The sequence below is a fragment of the Oreochromis aureus genome, linkage group 15 (genome assembly GCF_013358895.1).
Source record: "Oreochromis aureus strain Israel breed Guangdong linkage group 15, ZZ_aureus, whole genome shotgun sequence".
Classification (NCBI taxonomy): Eukaryota; Metazoa; Chordata; class Actinopteri; order Cichliformes; family Cichlidae; genus Oreochromis; species Oreochromis aureus.
Window position 1 is genome coordinate 14,671,421 of NC_052956.1, and position 25,461 is coordinate 14,696,881.

Consider the following 25,461-nt stretch of genomic DNA (forward strand, 5'->3'; position numbering starts at 1 on the left):
CCTCTTACATTCAACACATTTTACGCACATCCACATTGATGACTTTAACTAAGTTCTTGTCACAGTGCTATTATTCATTGCAAGCTAATTGGATCTACTGTCATTTTACCTTGCTGAGAAGAAGAGAAACTGTCTAATCTCAAGCTGCCTAAGAAATATCTCCACTGAAGCCAGGAGCTGCCTTTTCTAGCCGTACTTTCTATTTGGTTAATCCTTTCTGACACTTTTGTGCTTAACCTCTTTTCCTCGTTAGGCTCCCTTCTGCCAGTTCCCAATTCTTAAATACTTAGCTTCCCTAGAAAGATAGACAGTTAAAACCCCCTAGGCTCTTCCAATGCAACTGATTTTTTAATGTTTATCTAAGGAGCAGCAAGTAAAAAAAGTACTAAAAAAGTAACCACAAAAATAAATAAAAAAAACCTGTAAAAACTGTTAAACTGTGCAAAAATCTCAAGCCATCTCTCTTTTTTCTATATATGCTAAGACAATGGGAAGCAGATGCAGTGATTTATTGAAACATGCGCAAACATACATGGAAATGCAGTATGAGGCAAAACCAAGTTGGTATAATTCTAATGAGCTTGACTTCAATATTTGGTATCATCATTTTTATTTCTCACCACAGCCTCTCTTAAGCCCCTTTTCCATTAGTATCCACTCAGATCGGCAAGCTCTCTTATAATTTCTTTAAGTAGTCTTCAGGAATAGTTTTCCAGGCTTCTTGAAGGACATTCAAACCTCTCTTTTGGAATTTCGGTGCCTTTTGTTCTGTTCTCTTTTGAGATGATCCCACACTGCTTCAATAATTTCGAGGTCTGGGCTTTGGGTAAACCAAGCCATGACTGACTATCCTGTTATGCATCAAACAAGACCTCAAGACAAGATGGATAGTGAACAGCAGATGGATACACTGAAGGTCTACATGCTTCTCTCAGGTTATGTGCTAGATTTTTTTTCCTATTCTTTATGTTATTGTTTGTAGATTCAAGTAAAGAAATGGGAATAAATGAATTTGTTCTTGTGACAGGCTGCTAGTAACGACGTGCCTAAAGATACAATTTAAAATTGGTTCCTTGATAAGTTTTCTGTTATGTGTAGCCACAACACTGGTTCATCTCTCGAGTTAGGTGTGATATTCATGAATGATTTACAGGTCAGAGTTAAGTGGCTTAAGGAAGGAAAAATCAGCCAGTGTCCGAAGAAGAACTTTGAAAGCCCCTCAGAAAGCCTGAAGAACTATTGCTCAAGACCACTACACGAAGTCTGGCTCCTTGGAAGTAAAATCTTAAGAAATGAGCAATGACTCAAAAAGTTTGCACAGCAATGTCCATTCAAACTCATATAAATAAAACTACATTAGTTCAGTATTAAAAAAAGACCCTAGTTTTACCAACTTTACATGCCGCTTCTAAGGAGGATGAGAAAATAAAGGGGTAGAAAAACTGTAAAAATAGTGAAAAGCTGAAAATCTTTGGACCTTAAAATGTTGTTTTTTTAAGTTAAAAGTAACAAACCAAAAAAATGAATCACCACTTTTTAATCTTTAAACAGAAATTGTGATTTTTCTTGAACATTTAGTCAAATCCACATTTAATAACTGTATTCACTGAGTCCCTCTTGTTATGATCAGTGATTGTTAAGGTCGGTAAACTCTTCATTCATTCACACACTCCTCTAACCTTCACGCTACTTTTAGCCCCAATGAAGAAATTCACTGCTTTTTCATTAGATATATTTTATTAAAAAAAAAAAAAGGAAACCCAACAAGAACTTGTTTTTTTTACATAATGATCAAGGATTTTTATTATCGTAGTCTCTTTCATCAGTTTCATATCATTACAGAAAATGTTATAGTACAGCGTTGTTCAATGTCTCCTCATTGCTTAATAATTTCCTTAGGAGTGCTGGTCACATATATCTGTACAATATGATTCTTATTTTTTTCTGTACATTTTTTGTGAAGTTGGTTAAAAAGGCTGTCAGCACTTAAAGAAGCTGTTTCTTTTCTTTCATTTTTTTTTTCTTAAATAGTTGATCAAATAAAAGATTATTTTTCCCAGATTCAGCTCGCCCGTGGTGGGGTTTGGGACGGAGTTTACACCCGGTCACCATGAATATAAGGAAGCTTTAGGGTCCTGGGCCGACTGGGGTGTGCCCCTCCCCCTCCCCACCCCACCCTCCCCCTCCCCGACACCGCCTCTTCCTTGCCCAGGCATTTGGCACTGCGCACATAAACAAGACTCACAAGATAAACAACAAGCAAAGCTCTTTGTGAAGCCATTATGATGCATACTAATGAGAGAAAAACAGAAGTGTCACCTTGATGGGCACTCCTAAGAGGAAGTGGCCTGTATGTGCCCCCCCTCTTCCTCTTAGCTGAGCACCGTGGGGAATCTGGAGCCTTCCTCGGTGTTTTCTTTATTTTCATAAAACAGAGGTTTTTTTTTTTTTCCACTAAAGATGAGAAAATAATAATTTCCTTTTTTTTTCTTTTTTTTGTCCTGGCAGGCACCTACAGCTGTCTATTAAAATGCTACTGCTATAGATAAGGTCTAGCATTGAACACACAAAGCAATTGCAATGAAAGGAACAAAGTTGCCTTAATATAATAATGATAATAATAAGAATAATGATAATAATAATAAGAATAATCATAATAATATATTACAGAATAAATCTCTTTTTATAATTAGATTTTTTTTCATTAAAAGTTATATTTTCTTTGTTTGAAATACTATAATCTTTTTAAATTAGTTTTTTCATATGTATCTAGGTTGTGATCAAGATGTTGACTATACCTCAACGTTATCCAAATCAATAAAAACTAGCTGTGCCGTTGCATATTACAGAATAGTCAATGATATGTGGACATGCACCGTGAACCACCCATTCCCTCGCTATGTGACGCCGTTTCTCCGTCCCTCCATTATGACATCATAGCCGGCCGATGACCATGACGTCGACCACCTCGCCCTTGTGCAGCTCCACGTATTGCTCTGTTTTCGGAGGTAGCATCAGGAGCCCGTTAGCACTGCGCATGCTCATCAGTCTGCTGTTCACCTGGTTCCCTGCATCAGAAAAGATGATGAGGGAACAAAATACTTGCTGTTAAAAAGAACCATTTTTATTTTTTCCACTGCCAAACTGACTAGTATTCAAAAACTACAGAAACCATGTACTTGAAGTAGTTTCACCTGCAGTAAACCAAAGAAACCCTGAGGCGAGCCTAGTATGGACTCATGTCTACTTCTCCATGTTCCATTTAGAAATATGAACACGGATCAGTCTCTTTATTATTTCCACTGTGATGAATACCAAATGGCCAAAATGATCACATGTTTACATGACTGGGAATCAAAATGCTCATCTTCAAACTCGTCTAAGAAACTGTTGCCAGTCTTGTCAGTCCTGATAATTTAAGGTGCTCTTAAATGATTGCACTTATGTTTAAAAAACAACACAATTTTTGTAAATCACCACAAAACTAACCACACCTATGAGTGTTATATTATTATTGTGCTCAAATTTTATTTTCCCCCCCATAAGGCGTAGTAAATTTGAGAGATTCAGAGATGTGGCTGTCATGCAGTATTGTTCACAGTACTGTTGTTGCTGATGCCGGTTTTGTACCTGTGCTCTGTGCCCACGGCAGAGGCTCCTGGTGATGCCATGTCAAAATGCAGCGGTGATATTCAGGGCGAGGGTCCAGCTTCACATCACAAGACAACTAGAGTGAAGAAACACAACATAAATTCTATTGCTCCATCACCCTTTTTTAATCACCACTGTGCTTGAAGTATGAAATTGAAGAGGATACACCCAATGTAGTGGACAAAAAAATGCTAAATTTGCTTTCAGACAATTTCTTGGAATCCATCTGGCTCTCATGTTACTGTTACCTGGAACCATAAAGACAAAAGTCACAACAGGAGTCTTGCTTGAGTTCAGATGTTCACGTACACTGATTACGAAATGCTAAAGATGCTGATGAAAGCCACAAGCTAGAACATGCATGACTTTATTTCCGACTTTCCCGTGTACTCTGGTCTAGACAAGCTTTTGGACTCAGTCACACTTCATGTTTATTTAGCATGTCTTTTAATTTTCAACCAAGTCCCAGAAGTTAAATAATAAACAATCTTCCTCGCTCTTGAATGCCACACAATAGATGGCCTAGCTATACCAAGTGAAATCCAACAGGGCTATAATTTAAAGCCAAGCAGAAGTGAAAAAACCAGGCTCGTCCAAATATGGCCTCTTCTAAAAAACAGAGTGCAGTCATCTTCAGAGCCACAGCCATCTTTTATATACAGTCTATAAGCTAAACACACACGTACACACACAAATCTTCTAATGGCAAAAATCCAGATCTGAACTGTCACAAAACGTAAGCAAGTTGGGTAAAATTCTGCCAAACACACTTAAAATAGGGCAAATAGATTAGTTCAAAGATTATCTAAGTTTGCTGGCAAAAGGAAAGGTTTTCTCAGAGTATTATCTGACCTGTGTCTGATGCCATCTGCTTTGGGAAATTGTCTGGCTACATCTGGCGAAGGCCATCATTTGCACCCCTAAATGGCAGTAATGTGTTCAAGTTGATTTCTAACTGCTTTATAACAGCAAATGATGTAACACTGCACCCTGAATAGCACCAATAATGGCAGGGGACCAGATTGCTCACTCCATGATGGTAGATGGGGACATAGGCTGTGTGTGCTCACTGTGTAATATCATGATATGATTTTCTCACTCTACAGTTATGAATATTCATGACCGGGGAGCAGGCCTTCAGGTCAGTGTGGGCCGTGATTGGTTCCTCTGCCAAATCAGAGCAAAACACTGTGGTCATAAATATGTATCAAGCAGATGATGAAAATTATATCAAATCACGGATTCGGCTGCAACGGGCTGCAATAATACACCCTGTTTTTTACGTATAAACATAACTCTAAATGTCCCCATATATTATATATTCTCTCTGTTGCAGCTGATTGCATCGACACTCTCAAAGCCTATTTGTTACAACAGCGACTTTGAATCATCCCTCAGAGGAGCAAAGGACACTTTTTGCACTTGGGAAAGCGATGAAGTCAGGATGTCCCGGTTGCCCTGTGTGTCCTACCCTCGCTTTGATGATGGTGGGCCTGGGGTCCAAAATACCCTGCATCTTTCTCAAGGCAGGGATGACAAAAAGATTACAGGTGACAACAGCAGACACGGGATTTCCTAGGACAGATGGGGGGACAGAGAGAGGAGGGCGAGGAGAGAAAGCAAGGGCGGGAAAATATGTGAGTAACATCTCTGCGCAAACAGCGGAGTGAATCACTCTTTCTCTCAACTTCACACACTACCTGGGAGGGCAAAGATTAGTTTGCGAGCACCGTCTATGTCCAACGTGGCAAATGTTGTTGGGAGACTGGAAAAAAAGACAAAAACAAACATAATGTATAAATTCTCCACTGGTTGTCATTTTATACCACATGACTCCTTCTGCGTGTCATTTGTATGTATTGTTTGTGAAGCACTTTTGAAGCGGATTCTTTTTCTTACCCTGGTTTCATGAACACACGACCAAAATGGATCTGAGCATGAAGATCGATATCCAGCACCTGCTTAAGGTAGTCCTAAAAATGATGTTAGAAAGAAAGAAAATTAAAAACCTTAAGAATACTCAACAAACATGAAGAATTAGTACTCCAAAAAATGTGTTTCATAAAATAATGAACTCAAACGAACTGTGAAGCTCAGCTGTCTGGCTATCAGCTACCACATGGTGTCAGTACAACACAACTCTACCACTGGACTTTCTGCCACTGTACCTTCTCTCCCATAGACACTCCTCCTGAGGTGATGATGACATCAGCACGGCTGATGCCTTCATTCAGAGCGTTGAGAAGGTCATCGGGGCTGCAGGGCACAGACAAACATATACATACAAATGTCAACCCCCCTGACTCTCAGGACAGAAAAATCACAGAAAATGAGAAAACTGGCCTATCTTTGGATAAGTACACAGGGCTTATTAAAAGGACAAAAGCATAGCTAAAGGGAACTGTGGCAGAGGCAAGATCTGACGGCATACTTGTCTCCCACGATGCCCAGATTGATAGTGGGGTAGCCATGTTCCTGAATTGTGGCCAACAGGGTGGAGCGATTGCTGTCCCTGATCTTTCCAGGATGGAGGTCATCTTCTGGGTTCAGAAGCTATCGCCAAAACAAATCACATGTTAGAAACTCCTATTTGATGGCAGTCTTTTATTATTAGTTGTGAAAATCATTAAATAAATTGTTCTGCATCTTTTTGATTTGCAATGAGGTCTGGTAAGTAAAGAAATAATTATTCTGCTGGAAGATGAGACAATATTATAATCCTTATGCAAACTTTTTCTTTTTGTACCAAGTCATGTAGTTACTATATTTAACATGCTCTCTGTACTGAATAAATCTGCTTTGGTTCTATTACCCTTGAGTTAAAAATGCTGCATAAAATAATACTTTAAAACTGAGAAAAAGACACTTTCTGAAGTTTCAAATTAGCAACACCCATCTGTTGTTCGTGCTATAGTTAGTGTCATCTAAACCAATGCACTTTAAAGATGTCAGCTTGGCCTCTGGGAACTTGTGAGGTGCTCATGTCAGCATTTTGTCACATTTTTAGACTAAACAGTAGAACATGACTGACACATTTTTAAAGACCAATATTAATATCTGGTGATTTAAAAATCTGAAATACACAATGTTGCAACAGACAGATTTCCTTAACATTTACTGTGTGTAATTATATAAGACTCTTTACAAAAATAATATGAAAATGCTTTTTAAAAATAAACATTTTAATCACACAATTATTTTTATGATCCGCCTGACTCTTCTTCTTGTATTACAAACCCACCTGTCACCATGTTGTCAACCTGGTGGTTGCAGAATTTCCTCTGGTAAACAAACTATGCAATGTCAAGACTCAGAACATGGTTGAATGGGGTTTCTTTCATCGTATTCTTTACTTTTTAAATGCTCATTTATTGGTTGTTATCAGTGCAGACACTGATATATCAGAAAAAGCTAATATCAGCCAATATCTTAGAGTCATTGCACTCTACTGAACAGCAAATTAAGTCATATAAAAATTATATGAAAAGTATATAAAAGTCATTTATCAATTGTTATACCTCAAGTATTGGAAATATCAAAAAGAAAAAAACAACTGCTTTTCCATTGCCCCTCTCCTCTTCTTAGTCCTTCCCATGAGATGAGGACAGGCATATGCATGTGGTTCATGCAGTCTGACTTTCAGCTTCATGTTATAAAAGCCCTCTGCTTAACTGATGGTGCCACCACATCTTACTTCCATGTGGGACCATGACACTCTTTATAGCGCATCACCTGATCAGGTTGAAAAACAGCTACAATTAGCCAAAGTCTGCTGTCATCGGTTAGGTTTTGTAATATTTGAAACTGGAACACTGAAGAGGTACAGAAGTCTAGTTGTATCTTAAAATCTTTGAATCACAACATGCTAAAAGGATATCATGGATTTTTTTTGTCCACTGCCACCAAAATAAGTGCTCATGAATAAAATGTAGCTGCATCTAATCCTCTACTTCATAAGACGGCAGATGAGTGAAATATGCTAACAAACAGGTGGTAAAGTTTAAATATGGGTCTGCACGGCCCTGAAAATGGAGAGCTATGCATATTCATGCACCCCATGAAATTTAAACTGCGCATTAGTCACACAGAAAATGCACAAATCTGACTCTACTGTTTAAACGAAACCACCTGGTCACAGATAAACACGTTCTTCACAACTGAAAGCGCATATGAAACAGCTGACTGCACATTCACTTCTAAATGATGTTCTGTTGTCGCCAGCCAAAGCAAACAATGGTGATTGTGCATAAATATGAACGAGGTGTGTTGTTAGGAAAAAAAGGCATACTGTTGTACCTTTCGCAGCCAAAGTGGAACCATTTCAGCAAATACAGAAATAGCATGCACGAGAGGCATAATTCACCACAACAAAAACTAAGATTTTCTTAACCTTTACCTCATTTCCTGTGGACATGACGGCCACCACAGGGAATTTCTGGACCTCCACCTCTGTAACTCCAACAGTGGCCAGGAGGCCAATTTCAGATGGGCCCATATGGGTGCCCTTTGCCAGCACGCACTCGCCACGCTTGATGTCGTGACCGATAGGCCTATGAAGAGATGAGCACTAAACATTTAAAACCTGCAAGAAAAAGGGTACTGCTACATTCAGCATAGATGTTCTGGTAAAGACATGAAATGTGTTCTAAGCATCTGTTTTCTTTCAGTCTTCATCATTATTATAATGTTAAATAAAGAACAATAATCATCAAAAACATGCAGACAGACAGAATTATAATAAAGGCAGTAGTAGTGGTGCACTATACGTTGGATTAATTTTTTTCAAGTTAACTCCCAACAGTGTCTTCCAGCTTTACAGTATTTAATAAGTATAATACATAACAAACATCTCAGTTATGGACTAACCTGATGTCCTGCCCTGGGCGAGCTTGTACTAGGATTCGTACCTCCAGCTCCTCCGTCCCCTACCGGACAAACATTCATCACATTGAACAGGATGGGTCAGCAACAGATTTCAGTATATTATACTGATCCACTGTTTGCAGCTATAAGAAGCTTCAACTCTTCTGGGAGGGCTTGTTTGTTTATGGGAATTCTTGACCATTCCTCCTAGATGCACATTTGTGAGGTCAGACAGTGTTGGATGAGAAGGCCTGGCTCACAGTCTCCGCTCTAATTGATCCCAAAGGTGGTCTATCGGGTTGAGGTCATAACTCTGTGCTGGCCAGTAAAGTTCTTCCACACCAAATTTGTTTACTGTCTTTATGGACTGCTTTGGTCTGCAGTCATGTTGAAACAGGAAGGGGCTATCCCCAAACTGCTATCCCCCAGATTTGAGAGCTTTAAATTGTCCATGGCTGGAGCCCATCCCAGACGTCACAGGGTGACAGGCACATAGTGGACATGTCACCAGTCTCTTGCAGCTCCAACACAGAGACAATTAACCTAGCATTCATGTATTTGGAATTTGGGAAGCAGTTGCAGTACACAGAGAGAATCCCAACCGATCACTGCCTGAACCAGACTGCCTGAGCATGGTTCTCCTGGAGCTTTCTTCCTGTTAAAATTGAGTTTTTCCTTCCGACTGTCGCCAAGTGCTTGGTCATGGGGGTCAGCTGATCATTAGGGTTTTCTTGTCTTTACCTTACAACATAAAGTGATTTGAGGTTACTGCTGTTGTAATTTGGCACTATATGAATAAAACTTAACTGAATTAAATGAAACCTTTCACAGGTTTGGGTTAAAAACAACCTTAGAGGATGGTTATAATAAACATAGCTGAAGTTTTAAAAAAAGATACTGGCGTGTTAAAAAGGAAGTGAGACAAAAGCTTGGGCTTGAGAGTGCCATGGATGTTTGGCTTCTAATGTTTTTCTTCTCTTGACCAAGCTGACATCAGCTTGGGATGGATTTCCTGTTATGGCCAGGTGTGTCCTTAGCTGTGTCTGTGGTGTGGAATTGATACATACATGTAGTGGGCATTGTTTGCAATAGCCAGGTGAGGGGCAACCAATTAAAAGAAAGCAGGCCTCAGGCCTTAAAGAGACATGCGCTTAAAAATCTTCTTCAGACAGTAGATGAACCCAGACACTGCATCAAAGGCCAGTATATAAAAATAATAATTATTATTTAAAACTATGATTCATGGAAAACTGAGTTGTTTTAGATTCAAAATATGAAGCTGGAAATGGACACACTAAGGCTTTTTACTGTTCTGATTCTAACTGTCCGTCATTTAGAGTGAAACTTCACACTCACGTCTTCTGATTCGCGGAGGAGCTCGGTATCTTCCACCTGGACTACAGCGTCTGCCCCACAGGGTATAGGGGCACCCGTCGTCACCCTCATCACTTGGCCAGGCATCACTGTCTGGGTGGGCTGTTCAAACACAGAAAGGTAAACATGAGTCAAAAATACCTAAAAGGACAAACAATATCATGTCAAATTTCAAACACTGGGTTAACATTTAACCCATAGGTGTTATGGAATAAATGACTGATTGCTTGTGACTGAAGTAATCTATACAATAAAACAGAAAAATGACTTTATGTACATCATAATTGAACAATTAAGAGTGTATAAAGGCAAATAGGAAACAGTTGCTTGAATGTGCGGTGATGCAATTTGAGAGGAGATGTGAGGGGTTGTCCAAAATCTGTCAGGCTTACTTTTGTCTCAGTGATCTCATGTGTTTACACTTTGACTTTCTGGCAATGCTTTGGTGCGAAGGGCTTTTCATCACCTGCTAAGGGAACACACTGATGTGCAATTACAGGCTGGTCAAGGCATAAGGTGAAGGGCAAAAGTGAAGTACTTTATTTTCATATCCAGCTTGTGTGGGTGTTTGTGTGAGACCGACTGTGTGAGTGAGGGTGTCTTTGTGTGCTTGCAGAGGTGTCAGCATGGACACAAACCTGCTCTCCAGCTTGGGACTCTCCAATGATGAAGCGGTCGCCTGGGCCATCAGCCGCTAGAATAAAAGAAAGATTGAACAGCATTACGCACGAGTGCAGGTGAAAACCTGTGGGTGTGTGGGAGGGTGTATTGAGCTGAGTCATTTCTTTTGGTGAAATACAGTGGGAAATGATAAAAACAAGATCTGGGGGAAAAAGTTTATTAAACACCTCCAAAATAGACACAAACAGTATTACCAGGGCAAGCAGATTTTTACAGATTTAATCAAAAATCAGTCTGATAGCCTTTGCACAGCCCAACCCTTGTTGTTACTGCAGCCAAATACTGTAACCGACTAGAGCAAATGCAAAAATTGAGAAATCAAGAATCAGTTTTAGCATCCCTCTTTATCAATTAACAAACACACAGAAAGAGGAACGAAAGTCATCACAAGATGCTCTTTGAACACGGATATACTGCATCCTTTGACATTAAAAATGTCCTTGCCGGGTGAATCTGCCATTCTCTTTAGTGCAGAAAGTTTAAAAAATCCCATTGATGACATCAAAAACCTGTTTTGACATGAAGAGGTTTTTCACATTTTTATGGGTTTTTATGGAGCATCTCCCCTCACCTAACTCTGCTTCATACCAATGCAGTTCTTAGTATTAACATCTGCTGCATTTTTACCTGTTCACACTACACACATAGCATAACCCAGGACTTCCCTGATCACTTTTTGGATGTTAACCAAGGCTAATTTGTCAGCTTCTTGGTGCTTTTCTATTACTTCCAGTGACAATAAAAGGCAGAAGCTACACTTTGGTAAAAGGAAAAATTCAAGCTCTAGACAACAGACTCCTTTCATACCCATATTTTAAGCACTATAATTTCTAAAAAATACACGTATCCTTTAGCAGGCAACAGGCCCTTAGGACAGATGCAGAAAATCCTGAGAGATCTGTGGTATTCTTCTCCTCCTACTCGTTCAGTAAGAGCCTACAGCAGATGTTATGTACAGGAGGTTTTGAGCTGCCTGAAGTCAGCGAGTTGTCACCCTGTTCTTCAGGTTAACAGAGCCCTCAGTGCTTTACAGGACTCCCTTCATTTAAAATACTGACAGAAAATCTCAACCAACGTCTTCTGAATCTCACCTAGAAAAACACTAGAAAAGAGTTCTAACAGCCATAAGGATGAAACTCTGAGAGTCGGATGTCTGAACAAAGGTAAACCCTCCACCATTTGAGAATTATCTCTTGCCACCTGGCAGCTGTGGAGGACAGCCTCGTTTATGTACAATAATTGAAGGATCACCGTTCTATCACACCGACAGAAAAAGCCTTTACATTGTCCCACAAGCAGTTCTTTCCTGCTCCGGTGTCCTGCTGTGATCTCACTGGGACAGAAACATTTAGTCCTTCTGCAGCATCACTGCTCTGTTACACAGCAGTGACTTTACGAATAAGATGACGTAACAGGCACATACAGCTGCGTCAGTGCGAGGTAGAATTCAAAAAGTAACCTTGTTATAAGTTTTCTTATTTCATAATTGTCTTTTCAACTGTCAGATTTCACTATTAAAACTTTGTCTCCCTTATATCTTATAAATATTCTGGGAACAGTTGAAAAAATTCTGCAGCAGTGCCTAATGGGAATCAATCACAATCCGCCATGTGAGGAAGGAAGTGTGAGTGCACAGTATTTCCTCAAAATAATGTGCAATCTATTTACACTATTTAATTGTACCAAAAGGTTGCACACCTTTTCAGGTTTGTACTTGCTTCAGTTTCAGTCCATCAACTTTTTAATAGTGCTGTCAGCGTTAATCTCGTTAAAAGGACGTTAACGCTATAACCGCGCTAACTCGCTAATGGAGATTTGCCACGTTAATGCAGTTATGGCGTTAATGTCATTTTAGCGAGATTAACGCTGACAGCACTACTTTTTAAGTATTTGTATTGCTTTTGAAGTGATCCAATTCTTTATGTTACTTTTGTTTAACTAGATCGGCAAATCATAATCAGTACAATTTTGAATTTTTCTTTAGTTTTAATTTTTAAATGAATATTTTATTTCCTTTTAGTTTCAGTTAGTCTCATGGAGTGTTTTTATCATTAGAATGCAATTTTAGCTTTTATTAGCCTAATTTTCAATAATTTTTGATCTTTTTTATATATAATAACAATTATAATGAGGCATGAACATGTATATAAATTTAATAATAAAAATAAAACTACAGACATTCCCTTAATTTTTAGGATTTTCTTTTAGGTAAGGTTTGTAACAGTATTGTTTCAGCTAGTGTTTATGTTTTCTTGTGACTTTATAAAATGTAATTTTATAAATGGTTTCCATTTAATAATTACATATAACCATGCAAAGTTTGCACTTGCGAACATCTGGTTAAGCAGGCCTACTGTCTCATTGCCCTCATGGCAATAACAAGAGGTAAAAAAGGACCCGTAAACAACTAAAAACAAACATAAATGTGTTTGATTTTTAGGTAAGATGTGTCATTTGAGCATAACAAGGGCTATATATCATAAATAACAGTATAACCTTTGCAACATTTACACTTATCTACATTTTTGATAAACTGTGGCTAAGATCCAAAGCACTAAATACTGAAAGGATGTCAGATGGATGGGGAACAAAATGTGGCAAAGACAAGAATGAGAGGATATTCTTCAATTTGCATCACCTGCCGTAATCGATGTTACCTACCTCTCACAGCATAACCGTCCTTGACAGAAGCAGGGAAGGGTGGCAGGTTGTCTTTGGCGTAAACGTCCTGAGCCAGGACTCGACCCATCCCATCTGTAGAAGAAGAGGAAGAACATGAGTGTGAAGAGAGGTGGAGAGGCTGGTTGAAGAACGGTGGAAGGAGAGAGCAAAAGTTAGAGAGAGAAAGAGAGACAGAGGCATAGAGGGTGAAACAGTGCATCTGATGAAAATACAGAGAAATGTTTGAGCTGGAGGTGTGTATATGTGTGTGTGTGTGTACATGTTTTAAAGAGAGCCATAGTGTGACACCACGCATCAGCATCTCTCTGCATGACTCACCACCTGACCTGCACACACGGACATGTACTTGCACACTGCGCTATTTTACTTCAGTTTACCGATTTGCACACCGCAAGTGGGGGCTTGCAAATGCTCATGTGCAAATTTCTTTAGCATTTCCACCAGCCAGACAACTTAAAAAATGTCAGGGAGGAAGAACAGAGCCTCTTCACTGAGACAATGGCTCAGAGAAAATAAAGGAAGGAAAGAAAGACACAGAAGTCAGAAGGGAGAGTGGGCGGAGGGAGAAAAAAAATCCAGGCACTAAAATACCTTAAGCTGCTGTGTGCCTATATATAGCTGAGCCTTCATGCTGTGATTATGTGGGTGTTAATATGAAGATCTAAGCTTTGATATCAACGAGTTTAAGGGGAAAAAATATGCATGTGCATACAGACACCCACACACATGCAGATGACAGGAATACTGAGCTGCTGTACATAATGCATCTCCATCATGGATAAAGGCACACATGCTCATGTCCAAATCCTCCCATCTTTTCTCTAAATTAACAGTATTTAAATTGGTGTATTTTTACACGCAAGCTGGAACTGAAAAGCTTGTTAAAACCATGTGCTGAAGCTGAGCTGTGACTAATAATAGAACAGAGGTGATGTCTTGTTGCAGCAGAAAAGTGCACGTTTGATAAGGTGCTTTTCAAAAGAAAAACTTTTATTGTAAGACGTTCTGGACACCAGTCTAAGCCAGCAGTTCCCAGCGTTTCGGAGGCCAATAAGATTGAACCTCACACCACCTCGCCTGTTGAAGTGTATCAGTTTAAACTCATAAAAGCAGATGTGGTTAAAATGATGTCTCATTCAGTTAAAATGCAAATGTTTATGTCAGCAATTTAAAAAGTAGTGTGAGCTAATTATGACGAATCTGAAAAATAAAGTAAAAAACACAAAAAACAAAACAGGTTTATTAAATCTTTTAATGTCTACTATTTCTGCTTAAGAACTAGCCCTATTTAAGAACAATAACACTGGTTATTATGACAGGAAAATAGGGAGGAACTAAATACATTTTTTGTTTTGATGTTTTGACAAATGCACTCACTTTCTTAACTAAAACTCGATGAAATGACTCACTCTCATGCCTTTGCAGAAAAGTACATTTAAAGCCAGTGAGGTTAGCTCAGCGTTTAGCCTGAAAACAAGAGCGGACTAAACTAAAACTGCTCTGAAGTAAAAAATCTGAAGGTCTCTGTGTTTAAAACCAACAGAGTGTCCAATAGCATGTTGTTTTTCCTCCTCTGTTTCAATTGCTGGGCTACGTTAACCTCCAGATAGTTAGGGCTTCATAATTCACATGCAGATAAATATTTCTGTCTAATTCCGGGCGTGAAAGAGAGTAAGCATTTCAAACTATTCCTTTAAAGTGTTTTAGACTGTTTAGCATTAAGTATTAAACTGTCAAGAACTTCATATTTAAGTACTGAATCACAGCAAATGTCTCTACGATACGATAAGAAAGATAAACAGGGATCTAGTATTAATTTATACTGTTCCTCCAGTAATAGCTTACGTAAAAATATGTAGTAACCAATTATAACAATAAAATCAGTGCTAGATACCTCTAATTCAATACTCACTATATGCAAAAAATGCAGAATACACACCCATTAGCAAACACGCACACACTGTTCTAAATCCAGCAGGGGAGCTGCTCCAGCTGTTGACTGTCTAAATATTTCATCTCTCAAATCCCCCCATTCTCTCTTCCTTACCCAACTGTCCGCCTCCCAGCTGTGCTCTTGCAAATCTTGCAATCCAGTCCCCTCTTCCATAACATGAAACATCACTTTACACCCGGAAAACGAAAGTGCTCCTGCTACCATCATTGATCCAGAAGTCGTGTGCGCTGCAGGCCATTATTGCCGCCAGTCTTTGCTACAGTTTCTACAGATGAATTAAAGACTGTGTTTTCCCCTCCAGCCCTCAGCTTGACTCTGTGTCATCCTCCGCTGGCACTTAAGCCACTCTGCCAGAAGGATGACAAGACCCTCAGGTGCTAAGCCTACTTGTCTTTGCAAGTTTGTACCTTAAAATCTGGATGTCTGTTTAGACTTGTAAGCACACAATGCAAAAATACTGCTACAGTTAACTCATACAGCGACATGAACACACAAGCACTAATGTGTACATACAAATGCCATGACAGACACTGAGAATTATATGAACAGGAATTAGTTTTGCAACTGCATTAAAAATTGTTACTATTTTGACCACTTGGGGGCAGCGGAAATGAGCTGTAAATAATCCTGGCATACTATCAACTTTGAAAATGACTGGCTTTAGCTATTAGCTATGCAAAAGTTAAATATAGACCCATATACCCATGAAGCAAAAGCTAGCTTCAGCCTCAATTTGTCTCTTGATGTGTTGTGATCTAAATTTCAAATGCCTCAAATAACAAAAACATTACTTTCACTCTTCTTTTGACATAATATTGGGGCCACAATTCTGATAATTTTTGCTTTTGTAGAATTCAGTTCTGTTTAGCTGAAATGTACTCTGATGGAAACACAGTAGCGCTCTTATGGCTAAGGAATAAAGCTACAATCACGTGCATGTCACTGTAGGTTACAGAGAAATAAAAGAAGGTGAAAACAAAAATCCCATCTGGTACATGTTAATAAATGAATAAACAAACAAACGCATCAGGTGAGCAAAAATCCATGGGATCCATTGTCTGTATAAAGTGTCTCACAAGCTGTGGAAAGTCAAATGACACATACGAGACATTTGTTTGTTATGCATGTGACCTTGTAGCAAAGACAATCTGAGTCTGTGTGACTGACAGCATGGCCTGCGTACAGGAACTGCTGATTAAGTGAGGTGTCTGGTTGTGAACAGGTGGTGTTTAAATGCTGTCATGTGTACTTAGCAATCAGAAAGGAGTACCACCACAACATCCCAGCATCTATATGAGCTGGAGATGCGAAAAAAGGAAAGTCTTACAAACTAGGAGCTTTTCTGTAGCAGCATGGCTACAGGCTTTAAAGGGTAACCACCTATCTCTCCTCCTCACCTCTGTAGTTGATGATCTCAGTGCCCAGGACTGCAGTCATCTCTAGCACAGTGATGAAGGCCTTGTCCATGGAGGTTAGGGGGAAAGGGGACATGCGGTGCCTCCGGGCCACCTTGGTGATGTCCACAGCACTGTGACCTGAGACAATGTGAAACATACAGATGTAGTCATAAAATCCACAAAATCAGGTTTAATTCTCCACGTTAAATTTGAACAATTTAAAAAAAAAAAAAGAGAGAGAAAAAGTATTTATTTTTATTTAGACACTTTGAAAGAGGAAAACTGGAAGATAAGGAAGGAGAAGAGAGAGAACTCTACTGGGATTCACTCCCAAGGCAGCAGGCATCTACGTGGCTCTAAAAGCAGGGAACTCAACTGTCTACTTAGACAAAAAATTTTAAAATCTCAAACCGAACGGAGCACTCTGGGTTTGCAGCTGTTAAGTCCAGAGTCTACATGACATACAGTTAAAATGCACAAATGCAAATATCATTATAAAAATAAGGATATATCATCTAATATGTCTTCACACCATGATAAGAAAACTGGATTAAGACGACTTATTTTTGCTGCATGTAGGCATATATGTGCTATCTGAATGCCATGAGGAGGGATTGGCAAAAAACAGTCCTGTTTGTTTGTTCCTGTGAAACGCAGCTGGATGACAGAGGTGCTCGATAGCAGCCATGTTGGTCTAATAATACCTCTCTAATAATTCCAAAGGTAAAAGGAACAAAGCAAGGTGTAACTAATGTGTAATCTGCTCTCTCTTTCCTTCTCTCTTTATCTCTCTCTGCCTCGCTCTCCCTCTGCCTCACAGCGAAGAATAGACGCTTGTGCTTTGATTTCCCTTGACCCAATTTCTCTCCTTTAAACATACACTTACGCTTCCACAGCATATTCTTATGCTTAACATGAGGCTTAACAACCTCTGGCAAAACATCACAAACACACAGGGACATGCAAACGCAACACAGAAGCCACACACACACACGCTTAAAATCTATCTGAGTGTTAGAGGGCACACTCTGTGACGTGCAGATGTGAAACGTGAAAGTTGGTGCTTACTTGATCTTAGGATATTTTCTTTGCTGCTGCATCGTGACTGCACCTGGGGATGGAGAGGGTGATTGGGAACGAAAGACAAGAAAGGGCAAAAGGAAAGAGAAAAGGAAAGAGAGAGAGCAGAGGTGGTGGTAATTTGAGATAAACCAAGCTGCTCTTTTCACATGCTTGAAATGACAAGCTGTTTATACAACAGTCAGAAGCACTGGCAAGAGCTTGTGTCACACTACACTGTGCACTTTGTCCTGCTGCTGGGAGATGGTTACATCTCCCCCATGACCATTACGATCACTTACGGTACACTACATCATCATATCACAGGTGGTCGTCACACTGATAAATGCACTGACATGTCACACTATAATTAAAGCACTTTAAAGAATATACGGACAAAGGCAGCAACATACAGAGTGACAATATTGTATCACAAGATGTTTTAACTGTGCTACAGAGTAACACCAAATGTAGTGGAAATGTAGTGCTGAGTTACGATAGTGGCTGTTCAGATGTGGCGCAAGATGGTTCAGATTTCTCTGGAAATTGCCGATGCTGCGTTTGAACGCTACCCCGTGATCTATGGCAAGGTGGGGAGGAGAGCAGAGCGGGTTAAAACTGGGCTGAGTTTCCCAAAAACAACCTGAGGCTGTAGCTCAGGTGCTGTCCATGGTTGAGAGAAGGGATGTGGAGCTTGTAATTTTCCTATAAAACTCTTTTAACTTCCTTATGTATAATCAGTGTTGCCAAAATTAGCAATAATTGCATTTACGTTTCCCATTGACTTCTGTCTTCCTGCTTGAGTGGCCACTCTGGATTTTTGGAGTTGTTAAACATGTTGAAAAAGGCTATTGCTGTGCCCCTGTTCTATAAAACATAGTAAATGCAGACAGTATGTGTGAGAAATTTACATTTTAAACATTACCGTTTCAATCAAAGTTTGTTATACAGACATTATATAAAAGATAAAAAGAAGATGATGTTGTATTCAATAATAATGTAACGTGAAAGTCTTTAAACTCAAGAAAAAAAGAAGCAGGGTAGTTGTCCAGTGGACTTCAGGATAATCAGACTTTTCTTTCCAACCGGAGGAGCTGCCCCATTATTTCTATTATCTGTCCACTTCAAAGAGCAGCTATTGTCACTGGCTTCACTCATCATTTATTTACAGTCTATGGTTAATTAGTGTTTTTGTGCTATAGGAAATCAACCTGTTGGAAATATTCAGATGGCAACATCAGTACTGAACCCAAAATAAAACAAAAAATGCTTTCTGTTTCTCAAATATAATTTTAGAACAATTCTCAAGTTTTACTTCCAATCGTCAGTAAAAATGTCTCCTAAAGGGCTCGAGAAAGCTTTGGCGACCTCCAGGAAGAGCTGATGGAGGATGGAGACAGTGACCAGGAGAGGGAAGTCTGGGCATCTCTGTGTAGACTTTTGCCCTCTGCCACCCGGATCAGGAGAAGTGATAGAAAATGCCAGAAGACGGTCAATTGTCAACACTTCCCGCCTTCTTTTGTGCAAGACAGTAACATTTTTAGAAAATTGTCATGTTTGATGACATTTTGAGTTAAAACAATGAAACTTCTCAACTGTAAACACATTACATGCCAAAAGGAATGTAGTGTGTGTCTGGAACACAGTTTTGTTCCCAGTTTTAAGCACCTTTATTCTGCTTTACATTTCAAAACAAGTCACATCAGATTCCTCAGCAGCAGTTTTCGTATGAAATCTAACTGTGTATGTAATTTAGTCCAAGACCAGCTGCTAGTGAAAGAAAAGAGATGTGATGCCAAGCAGCACCGATCCATGGACATGCCACTGCTCTTGCCTCCTGTCTCTTTTAGCTGTATTTCTGGAAATCAAGCAACGCTTTGATGCTTTTATGTTAAAATGTTGTAGCGCACCTTTAAAAAAGAAGATGCTGGCTTGCAGTAATAAGCATGCTTTTGGGAAACTCAGCCTTAGGGAACGATAAATAAGGGAAGGAGAATCACAGGAGGCACTTTGTTAAGCTAGTTTGGCACATAATCAGAAAGTAATTATTCTTTAGACACATACACAAATAGAGGTCCGGTTGGATACACTGGAGTGAAAGTATGGGATTTGTGCCAATGTTGTCCACTTCTTTGGTTTTGGCTCTCCCTTTGTCTTCTCGCCTGCTCGTTAGTCTGGCTGTCTTTCAACCTTAATATTCAGATTTGTAAACTAACATAGCTGATTGTTCTCTGGCAGTCATTATCTGTCTGCGCTAACATGTCTTTCAATCCCTCTGGGCTCTGAAAGTCCTCCCTTCGTTTGTCGCTGCAGCTCAGTAACTTCTATGACCCGTGGTTATCATAAAAGTTGGGTGTGGGGAGTGTGCTGTGTATGGAGAACCAAAACACCCACGGTGAAGGTGAAAGTCTCTCTACTCACCCACCCACCCCTCTCTTTCTCCTCCCCTCCCTCGATGCCTAATACTGTGACACCACTGGGCACCAAACAGCCAAGGTGAGAAGGTGGTAAATGGGAGGTGAGGCAAGGTGGATGGGATGGTGGAGAAGGAGGGATGGACAGGCAGAGAGACAGAGGAGACAGGTAGACGGATAGGCAGGGAGGGTGGGGGTGGAAGGATGAGGATCAGCGTGACGTGGTCCCACAGCCCAGAAAGAAACAAACAAAAACAGGAAGCACAGACTAGACAGACTTCACTAAACTACAGAGCCGAGACACAGCAGAAAAGAGGGAAAAGAGGAAGAACAGAACGAAAACAATAAAGACCGTTAGAGCGGCCTGATGGCATCTACTTAACAGACATCCAGCACACCAGACATAGCTACTGAAAGCAGAGCATGTTAACCGGAGAGACAGAAACAGAGAAAGATGAGCAGATGGAAGAAGAGCGAGAGAAACAAAGAGAGAAAGCGAACAATAAGAGACAGGAAAGTGTGCGTGGGAGACTGAGAAAGGAGGAACCCTAACAGACCGGACAGAGAAAACAGCGAGACAAAGAGTGATGTAGAGTGAGCGACAGATTGAGTACAAGAAACAGACCAGTGGCAACAGACAGAGAAAGAGAGGGAGTGAGAGCTAGAGAGATAGCTAGGCAAGCGAGTAGGGGGGTGGGGTGGGGTGGGGTGGGGAGGTACAAAGAGCGGGGCATTTGTTTTGCGCGCTCCTCGGAGGAGGGTGAGGGGGGGAGAGGGGGAAGAGGGGAAAGAGGGGAGGGGGCGGGGGCGGGATAGTTACTCGAGAGCTGAAGGTCCTCCTGCGATCATCTTTAAGCCCCTCCAACCTACACTGGAGCTAGTGGAGATAAAGCATCGAATCACAGGCATCAGTGCATCTGTCCCAGCAACCAGAACACCACAGACAGACAAGACACACAGACGGACGGACGGACAAACGGACAGACAGGCATCCACTACAACAAGCAACCCTAGCAGGAGCTGGGGAGAGGAGCAGAAAGGAGAGAAAGAAGGAAAAAGAGCTAAAGAGAAAGCAGGGCCATAAAGAATGAGCACCTAGTGGCTTTTTGGCTTCCTGAAAACTTTAGCTGAGGTTCATGTTGTGATTTTGCTGATCCGGAAATAATGGATGCACTCTATAATGATCAGAAGTCATAATAACATATTAAACCGCGATGCTTTAAAAATGTTCAGTTACAAAAAATGATAACAGGGCAGATTTTTTTTCTTTTTCTCTGGGACAGCTTGACTTACCACACTGTATCGTAAACCTCTGATGCAGTGCTGGAGCAGAGCCAGTTCTGCCTTTCAATCTAGTCCCAGTCCCGATGTCAACAGTTCCTGCACGCCGCCGTGTGAATTTCTTAGATAGATAGCCCTCATGTGTTCCTACTTTGCGTCCAGCAAATTTAATGTAGCCACTGAAGCCATGTCCACCAAGGTTATCACAATTAACTAAAACTAAAATAAAAGCTAAAATTAGATGTGAAAAAACATTTTAGTTAACTAACTTTTGAAAAACAAATTAAACTAAATGAAAGAAAATTGAGGTTTTTAAAAAAAAACAAAAAAACTTTAGTTAATTTTTTAACTAAAGATGTAGTGGAGATATACTTAGTTGTAGTGTTTGCTAGACTGGTAAAATATTTTATTACAACTTGCCTGATGAGTCTCAAAATACATGTATAATGGGTCTACAATTCTATGACACACTATGGGTCAACTGCTTTACAAAAGTTATGTGTTTCTGTAGTAATACATGTACTAATTTTCGTAAATTTTCCCTCTGACACGTACCCTCCATACAATAATAATTAAACTGACTAAAACTAACACTGAAACTAATAAAAAACTAAACTAAAACTAAACATTTTCAAACAAAATAACTGAAAAGAAAATTCACTCTGTAGACTAAGTGAAACTAAACTGAAAAAAGCAGACAAAAAAAGGTCAAAATGAAATAAAAATAAAAACAAATTAGCAAATACAACTGCATAATAAATTGCTATAATAATGCTATTGCTTTGAGGGCGACTGACATCTTTTATTTAATGTATTTTTATTATTGAAAAAAAATTAGAAAAAAAACCCCTTTCTTAAAAAAAAAAATACCTGAACATTTGTGGACGTAGCCTTAGATTATAACCCTAAAATGGCACAGTTTAGGCAGACAGAACTTGTGAATAAAACACCAGGTTTTCCCCTTCAGCTTTTTAACCCCCATCATGCCATGTTGGTAAGCTGTATACCCATATTGACATTTGTAAGCAATTTTCAGCAGATGCAAATGCTAACAAACTTTTAGTTTAGGCTGGCAGCAGATAGGTCACCACGCAGATGGACTACCTAATATTTTGAGGGCTAGCAGTAACACAACAAATGTAATTGAGTTTGCTGAGTTGCTAACCCTTTCAATACTAACATTAGTGCTTAAGAGTCTAATTTCTGGATTTAAAAGGCCTCATCATAATTACAATTTTACCACTTTCTCTAAGTTGGTACAAGCTTTTTTCAGTGGATGCCATGATGGCAACAGCTCATGCTAGCAAATTTGTGCTTAAGCTCCAAAGCCCTTATATTTCTTTTATATAACACTATATATAAGAGAGAGCGCGAGCGAGAGAGTGATAGAGACAGGGATAGAAACAGAAAGAAACAGAGAGAGGCAGGCATGAAAAAACAAAAAAGGACAAAGGTGGGGATTAAGGGGGCTAATTACAGCTACAGCAAGGCACAGATCAAACTTGCAGACATTGAAAAGCACATATGAAAACTAGCGACTGACAGCTAGGGCATTTTTTTGTACAAGGTGTGCCATTCCAAGAACACTAGGACTAGGACATCTAAAATAAAAAAATAAATAAAAAAGCATAACAATTACATCAAAATCTTACTGCCTAACTGGTCTCCTTAAACACACAGATAAACCACAAAGATCAAGTTTTCTTCTTCTACCTAACCCAGTTTCAGACTCTGTCTTATAGTAATGGATCATTAGTCTGTCTTGCAGCAATATACGGTCACCATTAGCTAGCACATAGCGGAAAAACCTCAATGCAATGTGGAGTGATGACACTAATGCTGACACAGGTTGAAAACAAGACCTCAGTATGGCAAAAAATAGCTCAGAAGAAAAGATCATACCATCAGAGAGCCATGGGGAAAGACAGTTTGCATATGGAGATGAACACGGGAAAAAAGCTACAGGGGGATGCGTTAGAGGCGAGGAGGATACATGGAGAATGAGTACAAAGGCAGATTGGGATGTTTTGGACGTTTAGAGGGGGAAAGGCATAAAAGCAGACTGTCAAACATTCTCGCACTCATTTCTAATCTACCCTTCGCTGCAATCCCCTGTTACTGGTGAGAGACCGACCAAGTGAGAGAAGAGAATGGGCTTGTATGAGGGATGCAAATTTTAACAGGCACACATCATACACACAAGAACAACAGTTTAAAAACTCCCTGGATAAGCAAAAATAAAGGAAATAAAAAGTCAGGCAGTTTTCACATTCATGTGTGAGTGTTTGCATCGAAGCATTAGGCATGTTGCAGGGAATGCAGACACACACGCAAATGAAAAACCACCGGCTTTCGTGCCAGAAACACTAAGCGCTCTAAACGGCAACCTTGCCGTCACCGCGGAAACAGCCTGACAACGGGTTGTCATGGAGATCTGCCCGGAAGATCAATGGGCTGGGGAGCAGGTGACGGTTCTGTGTACGGACACAGAATAGCGAGCACGGCCAGGTCAGCGGGACACGTGGCCCAGCATCTGCGAGCCGCCCGGGGAAAAATCGATGGGGCCGATAACTAGCCGGCTAAGGAGATGTTCCAGGAAATGATGGGATGCAACTGCCGCGGTGCTGAGCTCAGCACAAAAACAAAGGAGCTGTCAGACAAATTATGCAAAAAGGGGAAGATTTATACATCCTCTGCAAGGAGGAGAAGGCTGTGACAGGGCATGGAGGCTTGCTGCAAACTGGCTTCAACCGCCTCACCCCTTGTGACGGAGTGAGAGAGGGATGGAGCAGAGGACAAAATGCCAGGATGATAGAGACAGAGTAGTAGAGGGCAGGGGGAAATGCTACTGTGGCAATCCAGAGCGATGGCTTCAACCTCCTGGAGAGTGCACTCATGGCTTCCCGTGGGGAGGTCAGTTACTGTTCAGTGATCCCTCTGTGAATCCAGCAGCACACTGGCATATCCATATCGGGTACGAACACACAAATACGTTGCATCCTGTGCAGAAACCAGGCACTGACACACACATCAAACCTGACAAATGACCAGATGGGGGGATGAATGGAAGAGAATGAGTGCTGGTGGAGTTCTTGAGATAGAGGCATGGAGAAGAAATGTTGCAAACTATTGAAGATGGTGGTACACAGGACAACTTATAGACCAAAATCAGATGGAAATCAGTGTCCAAATACATCTGACTTTTGAAAACACTTCATTTTGTCTTTTTGCCCATGTGTATCACCACTGTACTTCTAAATCGAAACCTAGCTCTGCATGGCTCAGGCAACAGACACCTCTGCTGTAGAAATATGTAACATGTGGACACGTACTATGTGTGTTTGTGTTCATTAAACAAGATCCCTTTTACATCTGCTATACATGATGTGATTTGTGTCCACACAGGTCATGCAGAGAATATAGACTGGCCTTTGCATTTGCAGCTGGTAATATTAAGCTTTCTACTTATTTGCAAGTAATTTGCAAGTAATCTACTTTATATGCAATTCAGTTTGGAGCAAACCGGCAGACTTAAACACTTAAAAGTTGTTCTGTTAAGTTTTAGGCTGACCGATTGCAATGGCGGGAACCGTCTCGCCCTGCAGTGATCTCTTGCACTCAGATATGTTTCATATCTCCGTCTCTCAACTTAACATAAGCAGTTAGATACTGTCTATTACTAAAGTACTGCCAAGTTCCCACCTGCTCCAGTGCTGCAGGTACATGCTATAGCAAAGTGAAGCCCAGTGCAATCTAAAATACAGCGTGCGCCTCTCTGTCCCTCCATCAGCCTCCCTGTCTGTGTACGTGAATGCTTGTGCATGTCACTAGTGTGGTTAGGTGCTCAGTGGGATGCCAGTGGCCTGCATGCCGGTAGAGAAGAAGTTGCTAGAAGGTTAGCGGGTTTACCTGGTCCAAGGTAGAGTACCTTGACTTGAGCGTGATGACCTCATCCAGGTGAGCCCTGAATTCTCTCCGTGAGGCCTGGGGGAAGCCACAGGATAGTCACTCACCTTCATAACATACACACGCATGCGTATACACACACACACACACACACACACGTACGGACGACAGGCATACACTCCCACTCGGACCGTTACAA

At 40.4% G+C, this 25,461-nt stretch overlaps 1 protein-coding gene across 5 annotated transcripts in view; it reads right to left on the bottom strand.

Annotated features, from left to right (window-relative positions):
* Nucleotides 1-2,193: 2,193 nt before the first annotated feature.
* The window catches only part of gphnb (gephyrin b), a 112,735-nt gene continuing 89,467 nt past the window's right edge, over nt 2,194-25,461 (bottom strand). For 2 of the 5 annotated variants that reach the window (XM_031730251.2, XM_039598509.1), the window contains 15 exons: nt 25,266-25,340; nt 17,671-17,713; nt 16,603-16,740; nt 13,231-13,323; nt 10,527-10,582; nt 9,871-9,990; nt 8,518-8,576; nt 8,048-8,201; nt 6,083-6,204; nt 5,820-5,907; nt 5,551-5,624; nt 5,349-5,416; nt 5,123-5,226; nt 3,631-3,727; nt 2,194-3,068 (listed from right to left, as the gene is read on the bottom strand). In XM_031730251.2, the coding sequence (XP_031586111.2) occupies nt 2,935-3,068; nt 3,631-3,727; nt 5,123-5,226; nt 5,349-5,416; nt 5,551-5,624; nt 5,820-5,907; nt 6,083-6,204; nt 8,048-8,201; nt 8,518-8,576; nt 9,871-9,990; nt 10,527-10,582; nt 13,231-13,323; nt 16,603-16,740; nt 17,671-17,713; nt 25,266-25,340 (1,425 nt within the window). In that variant the 3' untranslated portion in view covers nt 2,194-2,934. Of the gene's footprint in view, nt 3,069-3,630; nt 3,728-5,122; nt 5,227-5,348; nt 5,417-5,550; nt 5,625-5,819; nt 5,908-6,082; nt 6,205-8,047; nt 8,202-8,517; nt 8,577-9,870; nt 9,991-10,526; nt 10,583-13,230; nt 13,324-16,602; nt 16,741-17,670; nt 17,714-20,895; nt 20,953-25,265; nt 25,341-25,461 lie in introns of all 5 variants that reach the window. The other 3 variants (XM_039598508.1, XM_039598511.1, XM_039598510.1) reach the window with 3 other exon arrangements.